We start from the raw sequence: 20,572 nt of genomic DNA, 5'->3' as shown, positions 1-20,572 counted from the left end.
ATATGATTATGAGATATGATCAATCACTATCTTTTTCACCCCCCCCCCCCCCCCCCCCAACTATCAGGAAATGGTCAAATGTATTTACTCCTGCTGCTACAGACTTTTCTCTCGTCCATTAAGAGTGCATTTGCTTCCTTATCGTTTAGATTTTAAATGGAAAAGGTATCATTTTAACGATTTTTCATATCACCTTTATCACATATGGGATCTTTATATGGACTATTTGTACCAAAAATTTGGCTTTACCTTTTTTATGTATCTTTGAGCCAAGTTTCATCGGAGTGAGAAGCCCATTTTCCACGATTCTCCCATAGCTGTGCGCTTGACACATTTGATGGCTTTTTGCAGCATGGCATGTTCGACTGAGGCAGTACTACCCGGATCCCACGCCAGAGCAGGAGGCAGGAAGCCGGAGGCAGGTACCCAAGGACAGCACTGCCGAGACAAAGGAGCGGGAGATGGGGAGCAGTGAGAAAGTAAACTGTGTGAGTGGGGAGAAGGAGAGGCGGAATGAGGCGGACAAGGTGCGGCGCAGTAAGGACGAGAGGAGGAGAAAGGAGGAGAGGAGGGGAGGTGAGGAGGAGGAGGGCCACAGCAGGAAGGAGCACAAGGACAGTGGGCGAGGTCGGGTCAAGGGGGAGGGCAAAGAGCATAAGACGAAGAGGGCGGACCGAGAGGCGCCCAGTGGCGAGCGGGAGTGCAAGAGGCCCAAGCTGAGCAGTGACTGTAAGAGCCACAAAGACTCGTGTGCCGAGGGGAGAAAGGGTGACGAAGGGAGTGGAAGGCATAAAGACAGGGATGACAGCCTAAAGAGGAAAGAGGACGACGCAAAGAGGAAGGAGAGTAGGAAGGAGTCGAGTCAGGCGACGGATTCTAAACAGCAACGATCGAGCGAAAGTGCTAGATACGATAGCAAGAGGGAGAAGAAGAGCACCAAAGAAAGGAGGGATGATAAAGGAATAAGAAAGGAAAGTAGTTCTTGTACAAAGTCTTTACATAGCACGGTGAAAGTTGGTGGTGGGTGTAGTGTAGATTCCAAATCAGTATCTCCTGTGAAGGTGGAAGGTGGACAGGTTGAAAGTGCATTGAAATCGCCGGCAAAGGTAGAAATTCCTCACAAATGTCATATTTATCAATCAAAGAAAGATTCTCATAGTAGTGAAGTGAGCTCTGTAAGGTCAGTTTCGGTGACAAATATCAAGAAGGAGACTTCACTTGTTTCGCCGGTGAAGAAAGAAAGCAAAAGTATTGACAGCACGAAACAACCCATACCTGTGCTTAAAAAAGAAACTCTGAGCAAATTAGAAACACCAAAACTGCACGTAAGTCCAAAGTTGCCACAAAGCAAACCATCTGTTGACTTGGTTAGTCAAATATTGTCCAGTATGAACAATCCTTCAAAAGTACGAGAGGAAACAGATGATTTCATGTGAACACACCCGCCTTCAGGAAAATGTATGTATTAAAATTGTCTCTGCATATTGATTCACTATGCTGCAGCTAAGAAAATGCCTTTGTATTTTTTAAAAATGTTATGAATTCAGGGATAAGATTTTCTATTTAAATGAAACCATTAAAGTTATTTTAGGTGATTTTGCATTGCTGACACTTTCCTCTCATTAGCTGCCATCTAAAGAAAATATATATGTATAGAATTATATGTATATCAATGCATATAAATCTATATGTATAATAGATATATGTACACGTATGTATATATATAGTACAAAGAAAGAGGTATTCCCAAACTGGTCAGAAAAAACTGTTAAAGGTTTGGTGCTACATAATACTTAATTTTTGGAAAGCTAAAAAGTGTCCCATCAAATGTCTTTGGCAGAGAACAAATTGGAAGGCTGTGTTGCCTCAACCATTCTATTTCTGTTTTTTTTAAATCATGTTTCCTTTTTTTGGGATTTTTAAATACTACATTGTATTCGAAAAATGTTTTTGTTGAAAGATGATTGACACAATCTTATTTTGCCAACAATAGTTCATGGTGAAGATTAAGAATGTTAAACTTAAGAATAATTTCCTTAGTTCGTCATAATCATATTATCATAATATTAATTTAAAATTCCTAATTTTTGTTAGTTTATATAAAGATTCTTTATAGCCCTGTTCTGTGTTAGGTGGTAAAATTTGTTCTTGTACTGTTGTTGACTCTAAAATTCAAGGATTTTTACTTCCAAAATCCCTATACCCAAAGATCTCTCCCATTCTTCATTATGACCTTTGACTATTTACTCTGTTGACTGTCTATGGTCTACACCTTCTCTTCTTGTACTCTTCCTGTGAATTTTAATTAGAATTATGGCTTAATTCAGTACATAATGTTGGAATAGTTAATGCCAGTGGTCCTAGTCATCTGCTCTCTCTTTTACCGATAGATATTGAAGTGTTTATGGTTGTGCTTGGATCACTGTCCTACTATTAATGAAATGTTCTATTTATTGTATTTTATTTTGACATTTACGGCTCTATGCATACTTAGGTATTCATTTCATGCATATTCTATGAATTTAGAAGCTTTTATTTATAATGGTTACTGGGTCAATTAATTTCCATACTAAACCATATCATTACACTCCAATGTAAACTTTTTGGTATTGATTTTTTTTAGAAGCCCATAATTTCTGTTGTTGGCTTTTGATTGCTTATTTAACAGTTCAAGATTGAACTGATTTTGTCATGAGCCTTTTGACGGTTCTTTTGGTTTATTACTAGTCATTAAAGAGAGATGTATATTTTGTTTCTGAAAAACCAACATCAAGCAATATTTAGGTTAAACACAAATATTCAATTATGCTCTTTCAAAAGGTCTAAATTTTTATTTGGCTGCTTCATGTTGTTTTCCTTCAAATGTTTTAACGTGTGTTTTCACAGTAGTTACTCATGTTTGTTTCTACAAAATATTCTTTAGTTGAAGTTGAGACATAGAAATAGAGTGAGATTTAAGCTTGTAAACACCAAATATTAATTTAATCATGGTTCAAACTGACATTTATCAACTGTAAAGTGTTTTATAATGTATGCCTGGTAATGGTACTTTGTCTAAAATGCAAATGTTTAAATTTATATTAAAAGTCTTTGAAAGCATTTGGACATACTTTGTCTTTAGTGCTTATATTAGTTTTATCATGTGTATTATTTATTTTAGATTTGATTAATACCTGTAGCATCTCCTAATCATGAAACATGTGTCATAGTTTTGATAATCATGTCCTCGAACTTCCTGGATTTACATTAATTCAGCACTCCTAGCTTCTTCTACTCAATTGCTTGCTCCAATGCGCTCCAAGTAGTTACAAAATTTTCTATCGCATTTGTTCAAATGCTGCAAAATTTTTGTTATTGCTTGTTGTCTTACTCAGTTTTCTACAGGGGTTTCAGTGTTCGGAAATTGCTTTTCGTTGTGAATGTGTGGTCAGATATGCTTGTTTTCCTGGGTGTATTTATAGATATCTAAAATGAAGTGACTATAAATTTTACGATATGTCTTGTCATCGTGATCCAGAGTTTGCTGTTATTGAATTTTTTTAAGACCCATACAAATGTTCCATCTGTTCATTTTGTTAAAATGAGTAAGCTGCCAGGAGTTTTACAAAAACAGTCAGGTAAATAGCTTCTAATATTGAGTTATTCTGAAAACTGCGAGAAGCGTTGATAAGTTACGAGCAAATTAATTTCACTTGTATCCTTCATATTTTCATCATTTTTTCCGTAAATAACCCTACATCCTCAACAGTGGGTTAGTCACCAGTGCATTCAAAATAGCATTTCTTTAGTCTTTATCTTAATGTCCAGGATTTTTTCTCTCTTTGCTTGCATAATGTCCTGTGATGGATAATTTGGGATGGTTTTGAATGGATTATAAAATTAATTGAAGTGTGATGGTATGTGTAAGTGAAAGTTTTATTCATTTACCTTGTGATGTTTACAAAAAATAGTTGATTTTGCCCCTTACTAAGGACAAGTCAATCTCAGGGATTTTATGGCAATAACATCAATCATGGCAAGTAGTAGCTTGATCTCCATTGAGTATTATTTCATGCATAATTTATCCTCACTTGCAGACAGAATTTAGGTCATTCTTGAGAATTTGGATTATTTTGTAGCCTGCTGAAACTCGTATCTATGTCCCTCTGTTCCTCCCTCCACAAGTTTGAATTTCCTGGTAGATGAGTCTACACATGTGATCTTTGGTCATGATTTTTGTTACCAGGGATGAATGATTCCAAAATATTTGCCTTATCCCATTCATATTTCAACACCAGGCTGATAGCACCAATTCTGATACTATGTAAATAAATTTATTAGTATCTATCTTGTTTAAAACAGTGCAATTGGTCTTCTTGGTGCTATGCTATTTAAGTTGTTGAGAATGTCACAGAATGAAGAATCATGTGCCATCATTGATTATGTTGTTCATAAAATTATAGCATAGGTTAGACGTTGTTTACCATCTCCTTAATATTACTCTGTGAATTGATGGATTGTTCCTTAGCATCATGAGCATCTTATATTCTCTTCAGTTCCATTATTTAATTTATAGTGTAACGTAATGCTTGTTCTTTGTGGCTTTTATTCTTCAGCATGGTGTGTGTTTATGTCAGTGTCAGTGCTCCCTAAATATTATTTCAACCTAAAGTTTTCATGGGAAGTACTCTTGGGAAGGGCATTACAATATGGAGAAATATTTATGTTATATAACCTCTGAGACTGCATAGATTCTGTTTTCATATTTCACCATTTTCCAATGCCATATTGTGCATAAACAATATGTTGAAATATCACATAGAAAGCATATTAAATGAGATACTATCAGAGTGCAAGTTTACAAAACTCCCATTACCTGCATATTTTATGGCACTTAAGAAATATTTGCAGTGCAATAAAAATGTTAAAATATCGCCAGTAAAGTATATGAAAGAGATACTATCAGGGTGCATGGTTAAGAAGTGGTCTTCACATGCATATTTTCTTGCATGTTGGTAATATTTGCAGGGCAATTTTGTTAATTACGCACCTATTTAAGGACGCCAAATTTAGGCAATGCATGAAAGAACATTGAATGAACTATTTCTAGGGTAAGAAACCTATATAATGGTGAAAGATGTATGTCGTAACTATTATTATCTTGAAGGAAACAAATCATTGTTTAAATCTTGTGTGGGACCAACCACAGAAATACAGGGAAGTATATGATGCTTATAATTGTATCCCTCGTATAATTCAGCTTGACGATTCACTTGCTATATTTCATATCTCCTCTTGATATACTCATGAGAATCCTCATATTCATCTGTTTATCCTCAATTTAAAGCCTATTTGTTGCTGGCACCATGATTAATATAGTGCTAGAATTAAATGTTTTCAATTTTGTCTTTAATTCAGTTCTTTCCATGTCTCATATTCTGTTTTAAAACCACTGCAAAATTTTCCATGATGAATTAAATATCTTCATCTTATCCTAAATTATTTTAGGTTAGGAATTTCAATGTGATCTTCTATTGTTTAACTGACTGTTTCTCATTCGGGAAGCCCAGTTATTTTGGGTTCATTTTAAATTCATCATTATGTTAAGATCTGTTAAAACTCGTATTCTTCAGAATCTTTGTGAAAGTATGGAAATGCGTTAAGATGAGAATAAAATTCAGTTTTGGATAAGTATGTATTTGAAATTTTTTTAGTGAGAAGTAAGTTAATGAAACTTATCTTTGGAAAAATATGAAGGCAACATGAATCTTAGAGATGTGCTGTGTGGCAATAAATAAGTCTAATTCAGGAAATTTGCAGTGCTGGGGAAGCAGAAAAGATTTTTTTGTCAAAAATTCTTGAGGTATTGATTGGAATGTTGGTAAAAAAAATCAGCCACCTGAGAGTTTTTTTAGTGATAACTCACTCAGCAATCATTGTGGATTTCACTTAGGCACACAAAAAACATTGCAGATTTTTTGTTATTTATTCTAGGAAAACTTTCCTAGGTTATTGAATCAAGTGGACCTATTCTCTGTGACACCAAGTAATAAATGGAAAACTTAGCTTTTAGAAATTGGGCATCGAAAAATTTTCCCTGTAATTCTGGGTGGTTGTTATTTACAAATCGTGATTCTGAAAAAAGTGTTAGTAGTGATACTCATTATTTCACAATACAACTGTTTCACTACATCTACATACTACCACACGAGCAACCTTAAAGGCGTGTGGAAGGGGGTGTTAGGACACCAGCTGTATAATGTGTTGACTTTAGGAAAACCAATCATGGTATGGAGGGTTCTACTGTGCTTTAAAAATTGAGATGCTTCCTTAAAAGGGTTTCCTCTGTTTTAGTATCAATTTGAATAAGCTTGTGGTGGAAATTATCAGATGATTCTTAATTTTGGGATTAATGCGCCTCTTTTTTGAACCTTCAGATTTCCAAAGTTTCAATAGTGTATATCCTCCTTTCAATCCAAATTATTTTGCACTTTTTGGCATTGTTGTGTTTCTGTTTAGCATGCATTTACAAGCTGTTTTTATGGCAATAAATTCCCCTTGAAGTTATCCTGTTTTTGTCGTATAAACTGTGTTGATGACTGTTACAGTCCTTATTAGTAAATTCTTGTCATTGATTTACCGCACCAGCATATCCAAATATGTTCATGCGTCATATTTGGATGAAGAACACCTTTTATTTAAAATGATTGTGACAATAAATGTCTAAGTACGATTGATATGGTTCTTAATTATGGATTATTTTTCATTCATTGCATTGAATAACACTGAAAGCTTAACAAATGTAATACTTTCATGCTCCAGCTTACTTGTATGGAAGGAAACTGCATAAAATTTTAATGTACACGCATGTTATTCTTTAAATTCTTGCTTAATTTAGGCTTTATTATTTTGGGAAGTTTTTGTATCTAACGATGTGGTGTTAAATTTTTATGGATAATTCCTTCAGTTGAGTCTGAAAATATTGTGTATGCAAATATCATCTTCATATTTTTGACCTTTCTTAATTGTTAAAGGTTTTAATTAGAAATTTCGTTGGCACCAGAAGGTGTCCTGAACAGTATGTAGTGTATCTTGAATACATAATGAGGATAATATATGTGGATATATTATCATAATTATGTATTCAATATTTCTGAATCCCACAGCTAAGCCTAGCTAGGTAGTTATCAAGACAGGAAGCTTGTAAGTTGCACATAGTAAGCCTGACTAAAAAGGGACCTCAATAAGATGTCATATGGATTTTACTCACCATTAAGTTGATAAGGGATAGATTTAACCCCACCAATGAAATAAATCTGTAATCTATTATTGTGTCTCATATGCTTTAGTGCCACTGCATTTTCCCGTTCACAACGAGGAATCTTGTTCCTATGTGGTCATACATTTTAATTTTTTCTCTTTTTGCGTATTTTTTGAGTCCTGTTATAATTGAATTCTCCTACATTTTACACCCACCCCATTTGGGGTCTGTAGAGAAAGTCTGCAGTTCATGTCTGGTCAACTGAAGCTTTTCCAGTCACCCTACTGCCTTCTTCATGCATCAAGTGCCGTATTTCAGGCAAGAAGAAGTTACTTGGATGGCTTTAGAAGCTGTTGTACCAGACATAAACAAAACCTAAGGAAATGCTGTGGCTGAATTTTCCATTGTCTTGACTAGATGTGAATGAGAAAGATGCCCAGCAGAGGCTATCCCCCAGTCTACATTTTCACATGAGGGTTCACCTATCAGAACATTTTCATCAATTAGATCAATAATAATGTGCATGCAGTTAATGCATAATTTGCGAGCTCTTAAGTAGTTTTTTTCCATTTTATAGTGTTAAATTCTGATTGGTTTGCCAGCCAGTACATTAATGGAGCATCCTTTCTAAAATAATTCCGAAAAGTAAAAAAGATGAAAAAGTGTCTTTTAAAGATGATGCTGAAGAATAAAACATTTCATGGACAAGGATTGACTCACGTTTGCATACTTCTGTGAAGAGCAGCCATAATGACTAAGATCCCACTGAAAATATACTTCTAAAGCTAATTTTTATGATAATTTTATTTACAGCAATAATGTATTAGTTAGTTGAAATGGGTGTATTGTAAGGCCCTAAATTTTAAGCTGTAACCCTTCCCCAAGCTAGTTTTAATTTGAGACTTCTCCTCCATTGGAGTCATCTTGGGACTGATAAAATTTTTGCCTTCAAATTTAGTGCAATGCCATGTGGTAGTCATTACCTCAATTATGTTTTTTGGCATGTGCTGATGTTATTTGGACAATATTTTGTATAAATAATAGCTAAAGCTGTAATTGTGATATAATTCTGTACCAAATCAATATGGTCATCTGTAAGTAAAACCATATGGGTATTGATTTGCTCAGCTATCTGTTAGACTTTCGACGGAGTCTTTCAGTCAGATCTGTCATTATTTGCTCAGAGGCTCTGGTTTCCTTCATCTTTTAGTGTATTTACATTTTATTTTACCCTCAGTGATGCAAAGTTGAAATCTGGACATTCATAGAAAGGTTAAAGTTCTATTCTTATTGTTCATTAACACAGTTTGGCATTCTCTGTCTCATAGTAGGAATTTATTATTTATTCATTGTGGGGAAATTTTTATTATAACTTCCTGTAGTTAATATCTATTTAGGTGTATTAAAGCTTATTTGTACGTACCCAATGTCTAATTGGCAGTGATATTCTGCTGAGGAGTAGTGTTATGTCAGTTTTATCTCTCAGAATGCCCCAGGAGTATTACATCTTGAAGTTGGAATGGCAACTCCACTGAAAGTGCAGTCTTTGATAGTTGGATGTTTCCCTATTCTTATTCATTCATTCATTCATTGTCTTTAAATCATTGGTTGAAGTTTGAAACTCAAAGTAAGTGGTTAATTTTCTGGCATTCACCATCCTTTTAGCATTGAGCTTATTAACCAAGTTTTTTTATTGTTTATTCCAATAGTTTTAGAGATTTAGACAATTTTCATCCCTGCTTGCTTGTCTCAGTCGACGTTCCAGTGTACAAAATGCCCCTAGTCACAGCCATGTACATCAATTGGTAAAAATAGTCCTGATGGGTGCTAGATGACATTCCTTTTCTCGTGCTTTCCCTGTGAGGAAATTGGGCACTAAGCTACATTTCTGATGATATCAATTTCTTTTCCTGTGGGTAACAATGTTCAGAAATTTCTGTTTAACCTAATTTACTCATAAGTAGTCCATAAGAGGAAAAAAACACTGCTCAAAATATCGTTTCCTATTTTTTTATTGAACTCCTTGAGGAAATTGCAGTTCTGCATCGACGTAAAGACCCTTCTATTTTTTATTGGATAGGCAAAATCTTATAAAGTTGCAAGTTCTATCTATAAGGTTCCCATGTAATTATTAGCCACCATTGTTTAGCAATATCTTATTATGTTAGTTTAAACTGTTGCTTCAATTTGTGGGAGCGTGATAAAGTTGATTGTTAAATAAGCTATTTCCACCAATTTTTCATTATGATGGGCAACTTCGTATTTAAATTGTTTTGCTTAAAAAAATGCTTCATACTGAACTTGTTAATATATGACACTCTTCATTTTTTTGTATTGTCATCCGTGCAATTTTCCTTCTCGTATTTCATCTTTGTGTCATCTTTTGTGTATCAGATACCTATCATCCATCCTAATTTGTGGGCTTGTTTTCAAATCAGTGGGCATTAATCTACCTCATCTGTGCCTTTTGCGGCCTAAGACACCACAGACAAAGAGGCAAGTTTTGAGCTTTGGATTGATGTATGATTATTGTGTGCTTGAATCATCATGCCTATGCTCTCGGTTCAGTAATGGTAAAACAAATGTTTTTGAGCTCTTGGTGCTTCTCTCAGTACTCATCAGGAATGAGAATGAGCTCTGTTTCCCATAGATATGCTAAAAACGCATATCCTGTTAGTGCAATAAACTTTATTTCATAAGGTTATATGTTATGTTAGACATATTAATTACCTCAAATGATTTTTAATAACTTCTCAAGACTAAAGTTTGCCTTCTATCTCATATTATCCACATAAGCTCCTGCTGATTCACTTTTTATTTTTTCGTGTGGGTTTTTATTCATTATCTCTCCAAAGTGTGGCAACCGTGCCTTCCATATAGTGTTTCATTAGTACATCTGTTAATGTGTTTTAATGTTGAAGTTAGTTACATGTATTGGTATAATTCGTGGCTTCATTCTTCTTATTATTGTTTTCTACCTCATCTCCTTGTTGCTATTTAGTAATACACACACACTATACATTTGTGTTCAAGTTCTAAAGTAATTGGCATATTTACTGTCATCCATCCTCTCCAATAATCCATTTTGAGTCCTTAAGTTTCATTGGTAGAGAGTCCTTAGCAAATTGAAATAACCCTCACTAATTTTTTTATGGATTTCAATTATTTGATTTGGCATGTGAAGCTGTAAGTTTCAAAAAGAATAGTTCAGTGATATACTTTGTGTTTGTTAAATTCTAATTTTACCTTGTCTTTAATTTAGGAATTTTTCCTTTAGCATTATGCAACTTAATTTTTTTATTTCTTGCTCTTCATTCTTGCTCATTAAAATGCTATTGCTAGTTGGCAGTTTTAACCCATGACGAAGTTTTTTCTGAAAAGAAATTCAAATTAAATTGATACTTCATTATGTTGAAACCGCACATTATATTCCCTGAATTTTCAAACTTACCCAAAATATTTCGTTTTTCCTAGCCCTCTCTGCTTAGGAGCATATTATATCCTCCAATGTACTGTGTTTTTGGAATGTCCATCACAGTATTCATTAATTTTCTCCAGAAAAAATGAGCATTAACAAATGATTCTTTTGATATCATGTACACTACTCAAATTTGTTTTTCAATATTGATATGTCTATGGATTAGATTCATTGGGATTGCCAAAAGTAAATTCAGACGGTACAACTCTCTTTCTCCCTGAAGTGTAGTATTCTGACTCATTACAACATTCTTATTCCGAATGTGAAGTTACAATTCCATTTTTTACTAAAGGCCACTATACACGGTGAATGATCATGCCTTGCCATGGTTATGCGAGCAGAATAGAACATGTTCTAATTTTCACTGAATGATCATGCACATGACGGTTCATTCGCAAATTTTTCCGTTATACATGGCCAATGATTTCATTCGCATGATCATTCACCTTTTATAGTGGCCTTAAGTTTCTATTGTTCAAAAAGTTGGCAATTTTTTCAATCCTGTTCTAACAAGTAATGTGCTTTTTTTATCCCGTTTTCATATTATCACCTTATTACTGTATTACTCACATATTTATATATATTATTTACGCAATATTTTATTTTATCCCAGTGATGAAATTTTTTTTCACTCCCTGTGTTGATGCCTAGCTGGCTTAATCTTTGTAGAAAGTTATGATATAATTTAATCAAAGCCAAAATGTGAACCAGTACAATTGTTGTTCCAGAGTGTGAATTAAAAAAAGAAACTGCTTGCTACTCACGGGGTTCGATTTTTGTTAGCTTAAAAATTTAAAGACTTGTATGTCATGATGGCTCATGCTCTCAACAGATGTGTGGTTGAACTCAAAGAAACTAAGTAAAACAGAAGGACTAAGAATTGATATAGGTGAAATCAGTGTGAGGCATGTAAAATATCTGTACATAGTCATGATAATGGCTTATTTATTCGTCATTGCATTGGCGTGCTCAATGGTTTTACATCAATTTAGGCGATGAAAATTTCTAATGACATACCTATTTAAGATTTCAGTTACTTCATTCCATCCATCATTCAAATGGTGGATTTTTGAGGAGGACTTGTATTTCCTGCATGGTAGCAATGTACATCTTATTATTCATTGTGCATGTGTGCACTTTGCATGTATTTAAATAGAAATACACCATTTGGACTCTTCTACTGCTTGCAGTATAAAAATAGTCCCCAATTTCGGCATTGCTTTTGTTCGCAGTCGGTGTAGTACTGAGAATTTTATGTGGGAATAGTGTCTTATTCAGTATGTGCATTTGATAACCATTAAGGTTAAACACAATAAAGGAGGTGTCACAATTTTAATTGTGTTGTTTGCACGAGGTGAAATGGTTCCATTTACTATGATCATCCATGTTGATACATGTTTCATGATGAGCATATCAATGTACAGTGTACAGAGAGTTAAGTACAAAACTGGGGAATGTTTCCCATCTTTGTGTTTTCAACTTTTGTGTGGCAGCTAAAAATAACTTTGATGAGAATGATTTGTCTTCTAATGACAAAGAGTGCTAGATAAGTTATAGATTGCTACAATAGAGTAATATGTGAGTGGGAATCTGTTTAAATTCTTACCAATTGAAGAGTGTAGGATCAAAATGTAGTTTTTTTCCAAAAATTCAAAGTCTCTTGCTTTGTGATGCTCATTCAAAGTTCCAGAGATAATGGCTTGAATCAGAATAGATTATTTCCAAGCTATTTCATTATTTGATAAATGTAGCCTGCATTCACATCAATATCTATTAGTTTTTGTCTGTTGCTCAAAAGTTAATATTAGGACTACAATTAATACAGCAAAACTGCATTTTGATCCTACATCCATATAATGTTTCCTCAAACAGCTTATGACAGTGGTTTCTTAGCTTTGGCAGCCTACAGACCACTCTGCTTGAAATTAAATCATTTGCTTGAGTACCCTTCTACTACATACACATATATCAGTTACAACTCCTCATAACTACTTTGACCATAGCCAAATTGAAAGAGAGATTGTGTAAAACAGTTTTGTAGAACTGTTTAAGAGTGTATGAAGACACAATTGCGTAATCTCATAAAAATGTACATCACTTTCATCATCCCCATTTATTGGCCAAGTATATATTTGCTTTGCCCTTGTGTTTTTCCTGAAGACGACTCCGGAGACACTCATGGAGCATGGTCGGGAACCATTAGCTTGTAGGAACATAAGAATTATAATTTATTGGAAATTTTGGAAGACATAGTTGTTTGTAAATGATATAAATATAACTCGCGATTTTTCCATGAAGCTGAAAGTGATGACATTCTGGCAAATATTTATGGTACAAAGGTAATACCTCTGAGAGAGCATTTTTAATACTGCTATGGTTCCTTTCCTTGGTTTCCCCTTTGGAATGCATTTTTTCCTCTTGGAGGTTTGTAAGTGAAATTTTCCTTTTGAGACCACCCTGTTCAGTAACTTTCTGGGAATAATCTTTAACCACCAAAAATTCTTTGATGGCTATCAATCCATTTATGTTTTTTCATGGAGCTGCAATTTGAAGCTATTATACTGCTTTTGTCCTGGTTTTAGTAAACTAATGATCCATGATTTCATGCTTGGGTAATTAAATAGGAGTGCAATATTTAGTCGAATTGTGGTTGGCACCACTGCTATTTGTTTTGATTTTCTGTGTCCTATTTCTATATTATAGTAATTTTAAGTGGCTAAGTATGTAGTTGAAGTGTTTATTGTGGTCAGATAGCAGTGCTTGTCTCCTCCCTTTGCTGTACTTGTGAAACGAAATAATAATTCAATGTTAAAATTCAGCCAAAATATTGAGTACAAAAATAACTATTTTGATGAGGTGATATCACTGTTTGAATAATACTTGCTGAGTGAAAGTACAAAGAGTTGAAGTATTTTATGGTATTCAATTTAGAGGATGTGAATCTACTGCAGATAGTGCTGTTATTTTTTTTACAGATTTCTATGACCATTCCATGGAAATTAAATGTAATAAAAAATGAGTAAAACAAAAAAATAATGATGGTAAATGAAGAATAAATATGAAAAAAAAATCTTAGGTACCTATATGATAAATTCCTACAAGGGACATGACATGCACTCTATAGAATACACATGAAGTTTTAACATGTGTGGGCTCTTCAACCTTCCATATCCTAACTAGATGAGTGACTTAAGTATTTTATCAATGAAAGTAATGAACTTGGAAAGGGTTATGATGACTCTTTTTGATGTGTTGGAATTAATACCCTTCATTTTTTCCTAACCAAAATCCAAAAAGTTTTGTTTTTAATTTTTACATTGTGGTTTAAGTTATTACCTCAAGTTCCAATATAATTGTTCATGATATGCATGCATTTTATAAATAAACCTGGATCACTTCAGATTTAATGCTTTTTGGGAATCTTTAAATTTGCATTCTGTTAAAATAATTGACTGCTATTTCTAAAGAAATAGATGGCTATATGATATTTTTTACTAAGAGTGAGTGATTTTGATTCTGAGGCAAAAGTTAAGGGCACACTCGTTAATTGAATATCTAAGTTTATTATATCCATGTGTATATATGAAATCCGTTGCATTACACTTACGGTCTTTTTATCGAAATACTTAAAATAGTATTGACTTGGCCAGCGACAGATTAAGGTTGTAGTTCTTAGGGGGTTGCTCACCCTTTTCCAGGTTGCCTGGATAATTAGTAATAAGTACCTCTCTACCAAATGGAGAATCTCATTATAAAAATTAATAGAAATTTAAAGCACGCATAAAACATTTAAAGAACATGTATTGAACTAGTAAAATGACAGTTTGCATTGGGAAACTAAATCTTTGTTAATTATTTTTCTTTTTTTCTGGAAATATACTGAGGTATTTACTCCCCCACAACCCCCTTAATCTGCCGCTGTGCCAAAGACGTTCTTTTGAGTGCATGCATGAAACAAAATGTTAATTTTTACATGATGAAAAATTCCATGAAACTGATTTGATGAGGATGTTCAAATATTACTAGAGCTATGAAACACCAATTGAGAAGTTGAGTTTTAGTTGCACTTTTTTATGTAAGTATTCTTAAATTATGAAAAGTTATGCCTGGTAGGGGGACAGTGAACATTATTTTTGTATATCTGCCTAGAATGATAATTTAATTTCAGCATAGTGTGATTCACGATGTAAAACATCTTCAGAGGTTATTTTATCATTACCTGTAGTATATATTTGATGCTCCCAATAAATCTCGGGTGATTTAATTTATCAAAATTGCCTAATAATCAATGAAATGTTTTCCAAGAAATCATGAGAACTATGTAGGGAATGTGTATGACCTCGATACCTAGGTCTCAATTCTTATGATATTTCTTAATATAAATGTGCTTGTGTTATGATGAATTGAAAAATTCACCAAAGATGAGACTAAACTTATTGGCATGATTCAGCATTTAAATGCTGCCACATAATAATTGCCTTCTCACTCACCTCTCAAGATAGGTACCTCAGCAACACACCACTGTAAATCCTGGGGAGAGAGAAAGATGGCTCCCCAAAAATCACTGTTAAGTGTGAAATTCCAAAACTGTAGGAGTCAGAAAGATTTCACTTTTTAGTTTTGGGATCTTTTTCATGTTCATAATTTTGATACTTTGGTCACCAGTAAAATGTGGATATTTATTTGTCATTGCCGATGGAAAGGAAAGTGAAGGTTCATCATTTATTTTTTATTTCAATCAATCAGCTGAAGAATAAATGCCCCATTATTGAAGTACATTTGAGTTTTTCTTAATTATTATTTGTTTCTTACTTTATTTATAAAATATAATTTCTAATGTAGTTACTTTTATGTACTTTATCCACGGTTGTTGAAAAATATATAACTTTAAAAGTTCCAGCTGTACATTGTTATAGCCAAAAGAATAATGTATTTTTGTTAGGAAGTGTGATTTTACATGAAATGTAGTTGGGTGGAGCCTGTCAGAACTGTGCCTCTCATGGTGTATCTTCTTATAATACATTTAATAATTGTATTTATAATAAAAGAGGGTTGTAGTGAAGGTTTGCATTTTTGCTAAGTACTAGTGCTCCAAAGTTTTGCTAAGTAATAGTGCAAAAGATTTCGGACTGTTGAATGTATTAATGTAAATTTGAATATTATATTTCTTATACTTTCTTAATCATATGTGTATTTAAAGTATGGGATTACATATTTGATGCAGCTATCTGTATTTACAAAGCTTTATCATAAAGTAATATTTATACCCATTTATTTTGTGGCCCATGCTGTTTTTCTGCACTGTTGATCAAAATTGTTAATCAATGGATGGCAATTTATTCGAAGAGCAACTCTACCCTTCCTTGGAAGTAGGGTGCATTGTAGTTGTTAATATGAGAAGCTTGTTGTGCTCCAGAAGATGAAAGCGATTGATATGTATTTTCATTAAAACAACTGCGCCAACATGGAAATATTTCTTAGTATTGTACAACTGGAAATATCAGCCCATTGATTTCTCAAAGTGATCAATGTCAGCACATGTTAAATATGCATAGTGAGCGATGTGCTACTGAGGTTATTAATGCTTTATTCATTTGAAATAATACTTAAGTTTCAATTGCATAAACAGCAGCCTGCTGAGTATCAGGTTCTAAGAATCATAGCTTCTGTAGGCAATATTGAAAATTTCCATTAATAGTGCTCTGTATGCATGTAATAAACTGAATTGTACAAATAGTTGTAAAACCATGGGAAAAATTAGCCTTGAAATGATGCGAATAAAGCAGTACTGTTTATATTAAGTGTATCTTTATTTTTCTCAAGAGGATGGAGATATCTACCCTGCTATGAGTGTAACTCTCCATTTGTAGTGCTCAGCTTCATGTGTTTGAAGCCACTCTCCATGTGACTGCTATTTGACCGATAACTGTAGCTGATATAACTCGGAGCACCATACCCCTTTCGTGGAAAAAAGGTTATTAAATTTTTAGTTTCCCCATAGGTGACCACTTTCATTTTCAGTGTTACGATTTCTACACCACCTTGATTTTCAATGATTCCTGTCTTCTTTAAATAGATTCCCTATCAAAAAGAGACTTGTTCTTGGAGCATATAGTATTGTCTAGCCAAAAGGAAACAAAGGGGTCACCCTTAGGCAGTGGTGGATCAAAGGGTGTGTGGGAAAGATGGCTCCTGATAGTTCCTAGAAAAATTGAAAAGATATTAAGTTTTAAGTTGGCTCTCCAATGAAAGTTTTTATTTTGCCGGCTGAGCAGTAAAATATGTTTGAAAATAATTTATGAATGTCTAAAAACCTCAAAATTTCATGCAAATCAGATCTTGGATGCAATATTGCTTGCAAAATTTCATGGATTGTCATCTTTTGCATCTTCCACGGATTTGGATGGATTTGCATCTTTTGCCTTGGACTGTACTCAAGTGAAGGTTCCCAAAGTCCTTCCAAGAGCTTGAAACAATTTAATCACCAAGGCCTTCAATCAATAGTCTCAATAGAAGAATTGATGATGTTCATGGTGGAAATTCAGACGCTCATAGTTCAGGTCCAGTGTAGTTGAGTCAGGTCAAGAACAAGGTTAGTGATAGAGTAATATAGAACTTCTAAGGATAAGGAATGGGTGAAGCAGAAGCAATAAATTCATATTTAGGTTTCCACAGTGATGTTCATGATGACTGCCAAATTCCGGGTTCTCCAACCGTGTTGGTCGTTTTTGATTGACAGCTACCAAATTCTTAGTTCTCCAGCAGCATATGTCGTTTTTGATCAACAAGTTTCAAAAGCCATCCTGCTATCGTCTTCAGGTCGAAGGTGATAAGTCTTGGTTTTTTGCTGCCTTATATCCTCTTTCTCTTCTACATATTGCTGATTGGGTTGCCGTTGTCCTTGTAATCCCAATCAGCAACTTAAGGAGGAGAGTACTGACCAATCAGCACTCAGGGGAAGGATGGCCAGTGCTATATAAGGTAGCAAAAAACCAAGACTTCTCACCTTCGTCCTGAAAATGAAAGCAGGATGGCTTTTGAAACTTGTCAAACAAAAATGACAAATGCTGCTGGAGGACCTGGAATTTGGCAGTCGTCAGGATCATTTTTGCGAATGGAGGATAGCCCTCTTACCCATAAAAGTGTATTATTTCCTCTTCACTATGGAGAGTAGGTCATTCACAGAGGGTGGTAATGTGTCATCAGCAGCATTTTGTGACAGTTTCAGTAAGTGGAGCAGAGGCCCAATGGTGTGCATATTGGGAGAGTAATGAGGAGGGAGGGGAAGGGGCAACTGACGAGTGGAGACTACCGAGCAAAACCCAGTTGGGAATGGCATTGGTTTCCCTTGATACATGTCATTTTCACATTGTTCTCAACGCACTCCCTCTCTCTCTACCTTTATGGAATGGGATGCAGCAACCTTGGGTGCAACTGAGTTCTTGGGAAGGATAAAAAACAACAAAATAATGGTAAATTGGTAGAACAAAATGGTTGAGTCATCTGAGTGATATTGGGGGAAATGTTAACACATCTCTTAAAGTGGCCGCTGGACTGGAATTGTCATTCCTTTTAGATTACTCTCTAGAAGCAGAGTCTAAGTAAATGACAATGGATATTAGTGCCCTGCAGTTCTAAAGGGGTTTGAATGATGGGATAGTTTAGGGGTCTCAAAATGATAAGCACAACCCTCCCCTCCCTTTCCAGACTTCCGTAAAAGGATTGACATCAGCAGTTAGCGAACTCTCTACAGTTGGAGCGCCAAATGTAGTGGCTATTTGGGTTATATGTGAGCACCATGAACATCAAAAAATGAGTCCCTATCGTGGGGTTGCCGCAGACTCAGCTAAAAATAAGATTGTTACTCCCAGAATATACTCTCAGGGATCTTGGAATTTTTTTCAAAATGTGGAAATTAATAATACATAATTAATTAGATTCATACACTGTGTAGCATAGTGGGGCATGGTTCTTTCCTCCTATATTTCTACATTCTCTTTTCCCAGTATGACAAAGAAGAGTTTTATATCAGCCATCTCTGCAAGATCGAATGAAGGTTAAACTGATGCCATGAGGAATCATATCCTAAGTGGAGCACTTAATGCACCCAAATGCCATACCTCTGCTAAGTATGCAAACTGAAATAATTTGTTGTTCGCTGTTAAATCTTCGTCTCGCGCACTCTCCCTCATTGGAATAAGACACAATGGTTTTCTTATCATAGCAGAAACACTGTAGAATAATCTCACAGTTGGGCATTTCACCCGACTAAGTGCCATGCCCTTGCAAATTAAGCAAACTTTTTATTTGTTTTGGAAAGTACGCGCCTATTTGTTTTGGAAAGTACGCGCCTTCTAAACTTTGTCCAGTTGAGCCCTCCTTGAGAGCTTCTTCTGGTGAAACTTCATTTCTTTGCTATAATAGTGTCATCTTTAGAGCCATTCCCCAAAGCTGATCAGATGCTGAGTCTTCTCATTTCTTCTTGGTGACATTGAGGATCATTTCCAAGATTTGCTGGGCTAATTTGTGAAGCTAAAACAGACTTCCTGCAGGACAATATTGATGTTGATGATTTTTTGAATGGTTTTAAACTATCCCAAATCAATAGTCATGTGGGGGCAACCATTGGTATCTGTGATGCAAGAGTAAAGAACATCAAAGAGTATACATATATAGGTTGGAATGCAAGGAGTGTTTGTTATCTATTGTAAAGAAAATGGTCAAGAGAAGCCTAACAAGTCTAAATTTACCAAAAAAAGCATCATATCTGGATCCCAATAAAATTCTTAAAAATCTGAGCTGTGTAAAATGGGCATGAATTCATATCTGCAAACCTAATGACTATACGCCGGCAGCCTTGCTGTGCATTGCATATGGTGAGGAAATTTTAAGGGAGACATAGAAGACAAGACGTATGGACTGACATAAAGACTGAGGATATTTGACTCCTTAGTGGTATTCAGAGCCGGAGATCAGATAATATTTTCAAATGTCAAGAAATTTCATGACTTTCCAGTTAAATGTCAAGGTAATGACTTACATATATACGGTTGCTCACCTAAGGTGCAATCTTTATTTCATCCTTAAAAGTTGGAGGGGTCATATTGACCCATTCTATGAAACAATTATGAGCAATATCTAATGCAGAGGAGGGTTAACGGGGAGGGGGGGAAGGTGGTAACCCCCATTATATTTGGAAAAATAGAAAAGATAGCGATCATTAAGGTGGCTCTCCAATTTAAGTTTTTAATCTTTATTTTATTTATTTATTTGCCCAGAGATTGATAACTGCATTGTGCATCAATATATAAGGCACGTCAATGAATTACACAAAGTGCATGTACAAGATAATAAAAAATGCGTGGTAAAGTACATCTTAAAAAATGGTATATATAACTGAAATTAATCACTCATTCCACTCCTTTAAAAATTTGAATCAAAGAATTCTTTTAAAGAGTAAAACATTCTCTCCAGCTTAATGAAAAGAAATGAAGAATATCTAATATCTGATTGTCTAAGCAGATGAATTTTTGCCAAGAGGCATTGCAGAGTGCCAGAGAGGCATTGCAGAGTGCTTCTATAGAGTGCCAAGGAAAGTAACAAAAAATAACCTTAATTTTATCCCTATTCATTCCACTGATAATATTCAGAATTTGTCCATTATCCTCACTTTAAATCACTCTCCTCAAAACTCAATGCATGGTCGCAAATATATATGTTCTGGTCTTTTCTTTTGAAGAAGCTTGCCCACAGCTGTCTTCTATCATCTATTTCATCATTTTCTATCCCTGACACAATACAAACCTTTATGTGCTGTATCTTCTCACTCACTCTTTAGTTAAAAGAAATGCTTA

At 34.6% G+C, this 20,572-nt stretch overlaps 1 protein-coding gene across 1 annotated transcript in view; it reads left to right on the top strand.

The window, feature by feature from the left end:
- The window catches only part of LOC124171800, a 66,312-nt gene extending 49,799 nt beyond the window's left edge, over positions 1-16,513 (top strand). Inside the window, exon 10 of the mRNA XM_046551118.1 lies at positions 352-16,513. Coding sequence (XP_046407074.1) covers positions 352-1,436 — 1,085 coding nt within the window. The 3' untranslated portion in view covers positions 1,437-16,513. The remainder of the gene's footprint in view (positions 1-351) is intronic.
- The last annotated feature ends 4,059 nt before the right edge of the window (positions 16,514-20,572 follow it).

The sequence above is a fragment of the Ischnura elegans genome, chromosome X (assembly GCF_921293095.1).
Source record: "Ischnura elegans chromosome X, ioIscEleg1.1, whole genome shotgun sequence".
In the NCBI taxonomy this organism is placed as follows: domain Eukaryota; kingdom Metazoa; phylum Arthropoda; class Insecta; order Odonata; family Coenagrionidae; genus Ischnura; species Ischnura elegans.
This window is presented reverse-complemented; position numbering and strand designations above follow the sequence as displayed.